This window comes from Austrofundulus limnaeus, unplaced genomic scaffold (assembly GCF_001266775.1).
Source record: "Austrofundulus limnaeus strain Quisiro unplaced genomic scaffold, Austrofundulus_limnaeus-1.0 Scaffold286, whole genome shotgun sequence".
Classification (NCBI taxonomy): domain Eukaryota; kingdom Metazoa; phylum Chordata; class Actinopteri; order Cyprinodontiformes; family Rivulidae; genus Austrofundulus; species Austrofundulus limnaeus.
The window spans coordinates 408835-422539 of record NW_013952688.1 but is presented as its reverse complement, the minus strand read 5'-3'; the positions used below and the strand labels follow the sequence as shown (position 1 = coordinate 422539).

Below are 13705 nucleotides of genomic sequence, written 5' to 3'. Positions count from 1 at the left end.
GTCTGGGCCTCCCTTCTGAAGCTGCTGCCCCCGCGACCCGACCCCGGATAGGCGGAAGAAAATGGATGGATGGATGGATGGATGGATAAAAAAATAAAGTTTAAACGCTGGAGCTCAATACTTGACGTAATTGGTCAAAGCAATCGGCCAATGGGGTTAGAGACTCAGAAATGATTTAAAGATGTTATGCTGGTGAAGACAGACATCTAGTGGTCAACTGAAGCAACAACATGGAAAACTTTAAAATCCGACCATGCTCTTATTTTGAAGTGAAGATAGTTTCCTGTACTCTGTGCTTTCGTTTCCCATCACAAATGAAATCCATCATGTACCCAGAATACATCGCTTCACTTTTCAATAAACAATTTTAAAATTACTTTATTGATGCTTCTTTAATGAAAAATCTACAACAAACAAAAGAAAAAGACAAAGAAGCAGCCGAACTAGCAATCCTCAACAACTTTTTAATTTTTACGCAAGGAGCCAAAGGTCTGTTTCATGAAATCACATCCCCAGCAATTGGCAATTGTAGGATTAAGTTGTAAAAGGGTTCATACATCGCTAGTTGGCAGTATTGTGTATATATTGTACATGACTTATTGCCAGCTAGTAAGTGTCAAATTGGACTTGCGTTTTAAAATGAGCTTCCGCTAGTTTTCTATGGCATAAGAGCTTTTGAAGTTGTGGACCTAAATATTTTCATAAGCGCTTTAGAAATTGCGGAGCTAATTTTTGGATTAGCGTTGCCCACCAATGCTTAATAGCATCTTAAACGTGATAAAGAACAATGAAAAGTCTTTGTCCAGGCTAAGCTAATGGCTAGTCAAACCAATTTTTCAGGCTTATGAAACAAGTATTTTGCACAAACCCCTAACCTACAGCTACGTTAGCAATAACAAACTTGAATTTTTGCATAACATTGTTTGTTTGTTTCAGCCAAGCAACATATTGTGTGTTACTATGTGTGTGGAGCATTCATTTCATTATTTGCTGATGGTGCTGCTTTAGCTAATATATCAGTTGTTTTAAATCAGAACATCTAGTCAGTCCAAAAGTTTACTGCTGATATAGACTGATACATCAGCAGCCTCAGCACCGTCCACATAAACTGATCTATGGTCAGCACACATACAATTGTGCTTGAATCCAGATGTCTTTGTTTGAAAAAGCAGCAAGAGCTTGGTGCTGTGTGAAAATGTAGAGCTTTAAAATGATCTAATGTGTTATTTTACAGTAGTAGTGTGCTAATTAGATAATAAGCTTTTAAAAATGACTTCTTGTTTAGATAGCCATTAGCTTAGCCTAGATGACGATTTTTCCCATTTCTCCTTGTGCCTATTGACTGATTTCTGAGCTTATAAACGACTATGGATAACTATTTGACAAAATATCACTTCAAAATGACCAGAAAATCCTTTAAGTTATAGAAATATTTGATCAAAAGCCCAGTCTGTGTAATACTTATATATTTTTATAGAACTATGTGAAGTTATTAGTAATTGTTTTGATTTCTTTTAGGGATGCACGATATATCGGTATTGATATTGATATTGGTCATTTTTTAGAGTATCATATCGGTCCGATATGTAAAACGGGGCCGATATTAATGTCCGATAATGATTTTCCACTTTTTATCTTTGTGTTTCTGTTTTGGGAGGGGAGATGGTTGGTTGAGCAGCATCTGTTTGATCATGATAGTGATATTGACGCTGCGCAGCCAGGAATAACTGATGTAGGGAGCCATGTCAGAGGTCTGGTTGTTTATTTACAGGATCAAAAAAAGACCCAAGTGTGTTTTTGCGTATATGTATAATATAATTTGTATGTTTGTGTAATATCGGTAAATATCGGTTATCGGCCATAACACCAATAATTATATCGGATATTGATATCGGCTGAAATTTTTATATCGGTGCATCCCTAATTTCTTTTGTTTCTCTGTCCACAAATTCCACCAAATATGATGAAATACTCATGCTGCACTCCTAGATACCAAGATGATGGTGATATTTCAAATTACAGGAAACATGTGTAGTCCTTGTCCACACAGAAATAATTTTTTCCACATTTACAGTTTTGTTTCAGTTATTAATCATTGAAGCACAAGATCAAAGTTTGAGCAGGTTCAGCATGAAGCCAGTCAAAAAATGGCTCCAGATTTGTTAGCCTTTTTTAGGACACAGAGTGATTGTTCAGAGCCCCTTAGGCTCCTTCGTTATAGTTTTCTAAATATCTTTGCATCTCCATTCTACATGAAGCCACCAGAAACAAAGTTTTTAAAAATTTTTGTTTTCACAAAATGCAGAGATGGAGTCTAAATGTTTATACTCGACTTGACTTTAGATGTCCAAAACCGTTGAATTAAATCTAGAAACATTGGGATGCGATGGGAGTAATCTGCACTTACAGAAGCTGCTGGACCAGCAAACGCTAAACTTAACAACATCAGCAGAGGGATGAGCTCATCACCCGTCTCCAGGTAGGGCATGGAGAGGTCCCGGTCATAGCAACGAAAGCCCACCTTCGCCGGGGACAAGACGTCGGTCAACTCCAGGAAGTACAGGGACACCAAGGAGGACAGGACGATGGGAAGCTAGAGAGGCATGTGCAGAAACGTAAAGTTAAACTCCTTTCATGTAAAAACAAGACAAAGAGCAAAGCATAAGATGCCTAACATTTAATTTTTGTATGTAAAAGAGGAAATAGTTTCCTTTTAACTTTCTGTACAAACTTAATTAGGGATGCAGAGGTGGTAGCTAGCTGGTAAAATGAACAGCAATTTAAGTATGCATCCAATTTATCCATACCTCCACAAAATAAAAACATGGCAGCAGTGTCATGCTGTCTTTAGGTGGTTTCTTCTTAGCTTTGGCTTTAGGAGATGTCATCTTGGGGTGGGACCAGTCACAACCTGTTAGAAAAAAAAAAGGATTGCAATAAGACATACATGTTTTATTGGTTTCCATTGTGAGATTTTCTGTAACTTTTCTTTAAGTGAGAAGTATATTCAAAGAAGTACGCACAGGCTGGATGAATTTTAATGGTGCTGGGTGAGGTACAAACCGTTGATTGCACTTTGCATATGCAGTAATTACAATTCCTCACAAGCTGTTTCAGTCTCTGTCGCTATAAATTAGTAGAGTTGCAGCTGCACATGCTCTCCTGCTGATGCTATATTAGTGCTTTCTAAACTTAGCTCTTAAAGTGAGAAAAATGTGTTAGGTTGGTTATTTTTTGTTCTAACAATGCTTCTTGGCAATAAATTGTTTATCATTGGAAAGTCTATCCTTAAACTGTAACATTTGTGCGGAAAATGCATTTGTGAGTTGAGCAGCAGTGTTGAGTATTGAGGTTACTCTCATGAAAAGCTTGCCTAATCTTCTCTGCTAATGCCAAACAGCTTATTCTGATATTGACTCTTGCTTATTGTATTGGGTGTTTGAAGTCTAAAGAAACAAAACATATTGGCAATTTAACAAACAGGAGGCTCAGCAGCATGTAAGAAACATACACAGCCACAACAGCCTGACACCTCCTCCCTTTGATGCTCAGCAGCTTAGCCACACACTGCTGTGTGATGGCATCCCATTCTTCAACCACCATTTGTCACAATGTGGCCAAAAATATGGACCAAGCTGATTCCACAGGTGTTTATTAAAGTTGAGGTCAGGACTCTAAGCAGGACATCGCATCCTCTTCACTCCCATATTCTGGACCATTTGACCCCAGAGGAGATATGGGATTTTCCACTGTTTGCTCACAAGTGCTGACAATCAGGCACCAATAAGGTTTGTCAGCACCTGAGGTATCAGAAGCTCAAAACAAGAGTCAATGACAGAATAAGCTGTTTGGAATTGGCAGAGACAAGTTTTCATGGTCATGCTGCTGCACCCACATCTTAATGTAACATCATTTAAGAGAAAATAAACAGGCTTTTTTTTAGCAATATGATTTATTGCCAAGGAGTATTGTTACAAAGAAATAATCAATCAAACACAAATTTCTTTAAATTATCTGGTATGAGGAAAACAATAGTGCAGTCTTGGATTATTTTTAATAACCTAATTTATATCTTATAAATTCAACCTTTTCTATAACGCTCAATGTATCTTCCTCATATACTGTATTAACAGAATGCACATTTATAAGTATACTGCTTCAGTAACCTTTAGGCAAACAGAAGGCCTCAAAGGGAGGCAAGAGCCAAAAGGAACAAATGGAAAACTAAACAGAGTTAAATATTCACACATCCCCCTTCAGCTCTGTTTCTGCTCAGAACTTCCACTGCATGTTTCTTTCCTTTTCTGAGAATCTTAATCTCTACCTCACTCCATGTTTTTCTGTTCCATTTTCAATTCCCCATCTTCTCATTTATCTATCATCTGCCCCCTCTTGTTACCCAGTCTGACTTCTTGCCAACACTTTTCTGTTGGCCTCTTTTCCCTCACACTGTTAAGTTTCCTTCCCATTTCTTCATTTTCTAGAAAATTTAGTTAAGAGTTCCCATATGTCTTTTGGCTATTTTTGGAAGCAGCACTGTACAAAAGTTTTAGGCACGTGAGTGGGAAGAATCTGTAATTAAGAATGGTTTCACATGTATGAATTCTGATGTTTTTTTTTTCCAAATGCAAAATGAGCTAGAGGAAGAAAAATGCAAATGAAATCGTTATTTGTTCTGAATACCTTTTGCCTTTAGATGCCATCAACATTATTCAAGTATTCATGCACAGAGTTTGAGATTATGTACGGTTATAGTTTGATTAACCAGTTATGGCATACAGGTGCTGATGAAAATAAGTAAATTAAATCACAGTCATTAACAGAAACTGTCTTGGTACTGAGTAATATTTTCAAGTAGTCATGTTTTGTTGTGGATTTAAGAAAGTTTTGATAATCAGTTTTAGTTACGGTATTTGTTCTTAGTTTTGGTTATTAAATGTACACATTTATCATCATGATTCTGTCTCTTGCATTTTCACCTTTGGGTCCAACTGTCACTGCTTCTTGATGGTCATTGTCGCTCTGTTTTCTAGCTCCTCACTTGAAATCTATCCCTCATTCTTAATCAGCTGACCTGTTACCAAACACTCTTTCATTTATGTCCACTTCATGGATTCCTGAGTCTTTTTCTTGTGATTAAATTTAAGTTTTCATTCTGATCCAATGTTTCTGCATTTGGGTCTTATCTACCTTGTTGACCTAGGAGACATACCATGCTTTTAAACCCTTCTTTTTCACATTTAAATCAATCAGTTGGGGTCTATATAAAGTGGAACTCCACTGGTTTGATCTGAATTCCTCCCTATTGTAACTCCACAAGCCCCTCTTTCAGCCCTTTTCTGAGGTGTGTCTCAGATAAACTCGTTTTGAGGCTGTCTCTTTGAATCCAAATGAGGGGCTTCACACCCTGCTTAAACATTTTATTTACAAATTAATCAAATAAATCAGCCAAGGAAGACTTGTCCATCCAGCCTTACACGTTGGAGCCAGAGTCTGACCCAGAGCCAGAGGAGAATGAAGGCGTCAAAATGGTAGTTGGTAAGTCCAGACCTTATTTGGCAGTTCTGTCACAAATACTGTGATATAATACAAGAAAACATCAAAGAAAATAGGGAAAATTGAAGGGGTGAAAAATATGACATGGTCAGAATATAAAGATACAGTATCTATGCAGCACCAGGAAAGACTAAACTCATTGTCTGCACCCAGAGACTCCAAGTACGCAAAAAATGCATTCAACCCTAAAAAAATGTATTTTGCATGATATGTCTACTTTAAGCTGTGTATGTATAAAACTGGTTTAGGAACAAACTATGTTACCAAGGTGAAGTTGTAAAAAAACAGCTTCATGCAACAAGTGAAACAGCATGGCAGCACAAATACAAGTCACAAGGTAGTCAGCAAGTTCTCATGGGGTTTTGAGATGTGTTGTTAAAACTCTTTTGATAGAGCACAAAGGATCTGGAAACGTTGTAAAAGCAATGTTTAGCCAATGATACTTGAAAGGCACGTCATGCTTTCTTTCTTTTGAAATAGAATGATGTCCAACAGAGCCATTGGCTCAAAATGTATATATTTTATATAATGGATAGTATTTTATATGGAACACTCTGACCAGCACCAGCAGACAAGGAGGGTGATGTGTCCTGATCAAGGACACAACAGTTGAGACAGATGAATGGTCATTTCTCTGTTTTGTATCAAAAAAAAATATCGAACCGTGAGACTAAAGTATCGAACCGAATCGTGGATTTTCTGTATTGTTGCACCTCTAATATATATACATATTTACACACACTTTTTTATATGAGTCCACAGACACCAATCAACATTTTTGGAGAAGTGGTCCTCAACTGCAGCCAATAAAACCATACCTCAGATGTGGAGAGATCAGAACTATGCATGTTAGGTTTGCCTTCAGGCCCTGGTCTCCCTTGCAAAAGAGATCTGTGATCTCAATGTGGTTTGCCTGCTTAAATAAAGGTTAAGAAATAAAAGAAACACATACTGCTGTAGGTGACTCAACTATGCATGGGTCGATAGTGGCAACAGGAGGTAGGAGTTTGTCCTGTAACTGATGGGTTGCTGGTTTGAATCTCCCCCTTCATCTGTCTCAACTGTTGTGTCCTTGATCAGGACACATCACCCTCGTTGTCTGCTGGTGGTGGTCAGAGTGTTCCGTGGCGCTGGTGCATGGCAGCCCCACTTCTGTCAGCCTGTCCCAGGGTAGCTGTGGCTACAGTGTAGCTTACCACCATCAGTGTGTGGATGTGTGAATGATTGGGTGAATGACTGTAGGGTGAAACACTTTTGAATTGTTGGACTTGATATGTTTACCTTTTTTTTTACCATTTTATGAAAACAAAATAATTAACAGAGATGTGATGTTCGTGAACTATCTGAATCTTTGGAATGGCTCCTTACAAAGAATGATAAGAACCAAGTTGTGGACAGTAAAGAGCCGTTCCAAGATTAATTTTTTTTACTCCTCATAATATTTTTGGATTTTTCTCTTAACCACAGTGACAATTGCTCCTCCTTTGCTTTTTCACAGAAAACAGGCAGAAGGGTCGATTACATCAGCTCAGATGGAAAGGGATAGGAGGGTTGTGCTTGACAAAGCACATGGCAGCCCCCACGTAATGGAATTACGTCATCATGTACAGCATACCTGATGACATGCAGTATACCTGTGTGATGACGTAACTACCTTAAAATTGAATAGTTCTATGTAACAAGATCCATTCAAAGAGCCACGTGTCCCATCCTATCTATTTTCCACTAGTGCCACTGTCAGTATGGTCAGTGTTGGAACGGGTCAGTTTGGGTGCTTTTCCATTGACGTTCCAGTCCGGTTCTAGTGGGTGTGTTTTGGGGGGTTGGTGGAGGGTGTTTTTTGGGTTTTTAGAAAAAAAGTTAAGGCGTAAAATGAAAGATGGAAACACATTTACCGAATAAGTTCTGAAATTTTAAAAATTTGCTAAAAATTCAATATAAAAGTGGATTGAAACATGACTAATGTCACTGCTACAATTGAGAAAATGGCGCCTCGATTTTTTGTTGTAAAGGCAGCTTAGACGCAACCATTGACTCCACCTAGTGCTGGGTGGTATACCGTTTTGTACCGAATACCAGTTTTTATTTTTGTTATGATATGAATTTTTTGAATACCAGACATTCCGGTTTAAATAGCGGAACGTTTCGTCACGGCCGCCAGTGAACTGTTGTTTCCCGGGGGACATTTTCCCTTGCTGCACCGCTATACGCGTTAGCATGCTGATGTTTGGAGCAGCTAGTTGCAGCAGCGGGTGGCGATTCTGCTGATTATATTGACCGACGTTTAAAAAAACATCCCGTTTTCGCCGTCGCTGAATGTAGTAAACACCTCTTCAGTGACGTGCACAGTTAGATTTAACGTGGTTAGTTAATATGGAGACGTTATGCTGATGGAGACTTAACGTGGTTCTATTGTGAAAAGACTGCAGGAAGTAGTTCGTAGTGGAGTTGGAATTGACTGGTGTGCAAGGTGAGTCGTGCTGATAAGCTTTAATAAATAACATAAAACAATAAACCCGATCATAATCTTTTCTTAACCCTCCTCCTTCACGACTGGACCAAAATGTGTGACTACTGTCTCCAACCACCAGTCAGAGAAAAGACACACAGAGGAGGGAAACAGAGACACAGACAAAGGTACAGTAAAAGAAAAAAGTCAATAAGCAGGGTTTGTACATTTTATTATCAGCTGAGCTGTGATGAAAAGAAAAATAACGTCAAATACCGTGAAACCGGTGAGAATGTTGAAAATACCATGATATAAAATTTTGATCATATCGCCCAGCTCTAACTCCACCCCCTAGCCAATCAGTGACGAACAATGTTCTGACATCGCATTTTGGTGTCTACTGGGGCCGCTTGGAATTACAACGAAGTAGGTACTAAAAAAAGGGCTGGTTCCATGAATCTGGCCTAATGGAAATGGCTTGGAACCGTACTGAACCATACCGACACTACATTAAGTGGCACTAGTGGAAAAGGGGCAGGTACAGGAAAAAGTAAGAGCAAATTAATTGGACGGATGAAATAAAACTTTCAAGTATCTAGCGTGGAAGAAGGCAGTTGATTGATAAATGGCTGAAAATTGGTCCAATAATGAGTTTCCAGAGGCAACAGTGAAGCATGGTGGAGGTTGCGAAAAGGGGTTTGGTTGGGATAAATGGTGTCCTCATGCTCATGTTCTTGCATATTTGTTTGTCAGTTTTTTATTATTTAATGGTATTGCTTTTATACGGCTGAAAATTTCTACTGCCTCACTTATCTTTTAAGCAAATCCCCTTTTCTCAGTTTTTTTTAGAGTACTGTATATCAATCCATCTCTTTGTTGTTACTTTTGGCTCTCCCAGTACACCCTTTTTGTTGCTTCTATCCGTTATTTATCTGTTTCTGTTTGTGGTTCGTGGCTAAATAAGAGGACCTGACCCTGAGGCAATGGGAGACACAGAGAATCAAAGACTTCCACAATCTCATTTCCATGAACCCCTAAGAAATGTGCTGGAGAGGACCGAAAAGAGGAAGCACAGGGCAGAGATAAGTGCAGATCAAAGACGAGAATGATTAAAAACTCACAAGTGTGTTTTTGTCTGTGTTTGTGTATTTTTACATGCCTGGTGATAGATGTTTGGTGTCTGATGATCAGAAACAAGGAGGAGACAGGGGTGGAAGGATTCCAGTGTGGCTGAAAGCAGCATAGTAAGATGCTGAGTCCTGGGTCTGACTCTCACAGACGCATGTTCTCAGTGACCCACTCCAGTTAGCATTTAAATCTGCCCCTAACTCACATTTCACACACAAACACACACAGAACGAGCTCAGGCCTGAGGAAGAGGGGGTCGTTTATCTATCGTAGCAGCGTTTGTCCTCGGGGACACATCACAGTATGTAGTCTGAGCTTCTGTACGTTGGTCCTTGCAGATATCATGAGCGTATTTGTATGTGTCTACTTTAAGCAGTTTGTGTCCATTCTATCAGCGTGTATGACTGAGAATGAGGTAAGCAGGCTGTTTGGTGGAAAGAAACGGTCCAACAGTAAAGAAAACACAAGAATACTTGACCACCAACACAGAGATGGGCTGTTACAGTTTAATATTTCAGCTATGTTGTGTGGATGGATGAGAATTTTAAAAATCGTTTATATAAACGTCTTTATAGACTCTTAATAACAGCTTTAAGGGTCAGATTTGAATGTTAAACACTTACAAAATGTTGTACCATAATTATGGATTTGCAATATAATGCTGGATGTTTCTGACATCACATCAAATAACACCTTTACTAGATGTTAGTAGATTGGACACCAATCAACAGAGCATCTTGCATTGTCAAGAAAACACCTTCTCTGTGAAATGCAGGTTGAGTCAAAAGACCCAGGACACCATTTTATTTTAGGAAGTAAATGGAAAATGATCAGAATACCAAGAAGTAATGGGTGAACCTGTCTCGAACCTTCCATATTGGATCAAGGGCAAGTTTGTTCAAGATAAGCCTCCTATCACCCCTAATCGGCCCAATTTACAGTCAATCACAGTGTAACATGACACTTTTCTTTAAGCTTCAAATAACTAATTATAACTAAACATTTGGAATATATGCACACATGGACTTAAAAATTGCACTGCAACCAGCCACTAGAGGGTGCTCGTGAATTGTGGCTTCAACTTCCAGCTTCAGTTTCTCTTTCTAGTGATAGTATAGCTCAGTGGACAAGACCGACACAGTCAGCAGCCTCTCAGCTCAGTTTGTGTTCTGCACACAAACATTCCCGTAGTAACATGTGCATTATTCGTTTCTAAAAACTTTAATAAACTAAACAAACTGTAGCATGCAAAACTTTAAAGTTTTCATGTTTGCTAAAAAACAAATCCAAAAATAAAGGGGCCATATTTTTGCTAGCCATTAGCCTAGCTTGGATGAAAACTTTTGCCCTCTTTTACATTCTCCATGTTCTAGTATGTCGCTAAGATATTAACTACTGATAACAGATAAAACGTTGCTTCAGAAATGACCAGACTTCACCTTTAAGGTCATTGTCTTGGTTTATTTATCATCCTTGGGAAATATGTCATTGCAAATCAATACAGAGTTGTTCTCAGTGATCACCGCCATACTCTGACGAACCATTTCTACTCAGATGAGAGCGGAGTTTTCTAAGATGATTGTGCTGCCGTCTTTAGGGCACAAAGGGTCATTGATCGGATCGATGAGTACGAAAATGATGTCAGCCACTTGCTTTGGCCAGATTATAGATCTTAGCTGCACACCTATGGGAGACTTTTGGAACCAAGGTGTAAGTCAGCATTCTTCACCACCATCAATGAAAGAATGTCAATGAAAAAAACGAAATGGTGTTCCATCTCTCCAACACACTTTTAAACACAATCAATGCCAAAACACACTGAGGCTGCTCGAGTGCTGGAGCATCTTATTACAAAACTCCTGGAATAATTATCTATCTTTTATTCTCTCTATCTTTTGCTAATGTTTGATTGTTAACATTTTTTTCCTCTAATTTTGTTAGTAAAATGTAAACGTAAAGGATTTTGGTGTTTTACTGTCATTTATATCTTCAGATATTTTTGTATGTTGAACCAAAAAACGAAAAAGTGCAAGCATGGTCAAATTAAAGGCCTGGCATTCCTTGAAGTAACACATAGCACCCGCCCTCTTCAAGCTAGAGTTTCAGATTAACATTATCTTCGGTTGACACTTGATAAAGTTGTGGTTTAGGTCAAACCTTGAAAAACAAATGTTATGCACAATCTTATGTAATATATTACAAGATGTCACACTCAGACTGTGTTTTTCATGACTCTCAGCTCACATCAAATGTTAGCTTGACATCTGTTGAATTGACAGAGTTGTGACCCTTTTTGTGTTGCTCAGTATTGATCAGCTGTGGCAGTTTTTTAAACTGTATTGACTCTAAAATTGAATCACTTGTACAGATATTTCTAAAGATGATCTCCTAAATGTTTCATTAAAACCTGCCCTATTTTTCATTTTCCATTTTGCAAACAGACAAACTGAGTTGACTCCAGTAAACAATGGCAGGATTTTAAGCAATGACCTTGTGCAAACAGTATTACTTACAAAATACAATATGTTGTGAAAGGCTCTCAACTACAACTACAGTCTTTTTTGGCAAAACATTTGTAAGATTTACAAAATTATAATAATTTTAGTATTATCTAAGGACATCTGGCTGTAGTGGCCATACATTGGATCAGCTACAAAAAGTAATCACTTGTAGAGATACATCCAGCGAATAATAAGAAAAAATCATTAAAATCAGTCAAGTGGTTTATGAGATATTTTGCTAACAGACAGGCAGAGTTGACTTCAAATAGTTTTTGGCCAGTTTTTTGCACGTTAGCCCTCACAATATATGTTTGGGTTATGTCTCAGCTACACCTACACAAAAATTACAGATCAATATCTGTAAAACTGAGTAAGCTATAGTCAATTTTGTGCTTTTTTCAATCAGTTAGGCCGAGGCAGCCAAGTTGAATCAGGTTGACTTCAAAAGTTAATCAGTTGTGGATGCATATCCAATGAATATTTCCTGAATGTTTCATTAAAATATGTCCAGTAGTTCTTGAGCTTTGTTGGAAATAAACACATGTGTGAATACACAACTACTCAGAAACAAAGAAAAACATTATTACCCAACTTAGTTTTTTGGAAGCTGAGTTAGGTGGTCATAAATGTAATTGAAAAGGAAAAAAATTGAACATATTTTCCCTAAGTGACAGCAGCTGAAGTGTTGATCAATTCAATGCAAACACACACAAATCTTTTCTATTTTTACAAGGACTTTACATTGACTTCCATTCATTTTCCATTTATTTATATAGCCTAACCCTGACCTGTACTCTAATATGGGAGTAATAGCCTATATGCCACGGTCATTAATGACGTATTTCCGGTAAAATTCTTGCCACGCTCCTCCCTTCCACTCCCTGCTTACTGCCTATGTTTTTAGTGTTAGCTGCTAGTACTAGTCTGTGAAAAAGTCACAAAAGTTGAAGCATCTGTGAGCTACTGGTATAAAACGTGAGTTCTGTTGTGTCCACTAACCAGCAGATACGATCGAGTAGTTAGTTTTTCTCCATTTTCCTCTTGATGATGTCAGCAGTGGATCATAGCAGGGAAAACTTATCTTTAAAAGCTCACGCTTGCGTTTGTAATCGGCATTTCTAACCTGAGGATATTCAAGAGTCAGCATCAGAAATGAGAAGACGGAGGTTACAAAAGGGAAATGTACATTTATCCCCTCTACTGTCAAGACGAGAGAGGAAAGACCTCCTCCAGAGGACAGCTAGCAGGAAGCTAACACAGCAGCCGGTACAAAGGTAGGTGTGTGTGCGTGCACGTTTGTGTTAAACAGAATATGAAACGTTTTTATGCGACTTTGTCATGAGTTTTATGCAAAAGTAAAAACTTGTTAGAGTGTATATTACAGCGTAGACTAAAGCTGAGTGACGAGCGTGCCCCTCCCCTCCTTCCTCCGAGCACCGAGAGCAACAGAACCTCTGCCTGATAATCATAACGTTTTCAGTTCACTAACGTCGGGGGAAACGATCCAAACCATATAAGTAGCCCATCAATTTAAAGCCCAGACTCTGCTCTTTCCAACAATATAAGTGTCACAGCTCTACGTGAAAAATTCATGGAACAAGCAGCCAAGGAATAGTGAAAAAGGCTAATTTCTGGAACCATAAATACAAACATCTTTTCTTTGTTTTTATGTCTTTAATCCACGTTGGAGTGATTTTTTTCCACTTGGCTGGACCTGTACGTCTCCTGTGTTAATGTTGGTACATGTAATATGCTAATTCTGTACTGTGGAGATCATTAAGAGTCGTTGTCGGGTGAAAAAATCTTTCGCTAACACTGTGTTGACCGCGAACCGGAAGTGTTGGGAGTGGCATCAAGTGCTGGACTGGATGTCCGTGGCATATAGGCTATTGTTCCTTACTGTAACTCCACAAGCCCCTCTTTCTCCCTTGTCCTGAGGTGTCTCTGATCAACTCGTTTTGAGGCTGTTTCTTTAAATACAAACAACTATACAGCAGTGCAGAAACAACATCACCAAATTGTAGTTGATGAGTCCAGACCCTGTTTTGTTGCAAATATTGTGATGTAATAG

At 38.5% G+C, this 13705-nt stretch overlaps 1 protein-coding gene across 1 annotated transcript in view; it reads right to left on the bottom strand.

The window, feature by feature from the left end:
- The window catches only part of plppr3a (phospholipid phosphatase related 3a), a gene marked incomplete at its 3' end in the record, with an annotated part of 28006 nt that overhangs the window by 13118 nt on the left and 1183 nt on the right, over positions 1–13705 (bottom strand). Inside the window, 2 exon segments of the mRNA XM_014021299.1 lie at positions 2408–2593; positions 2808–2911. Of these exon segments, the coding sequence (XP_013876753.1) occupies positions 2408–2593; positions 2808–2888 (267 nt within the window).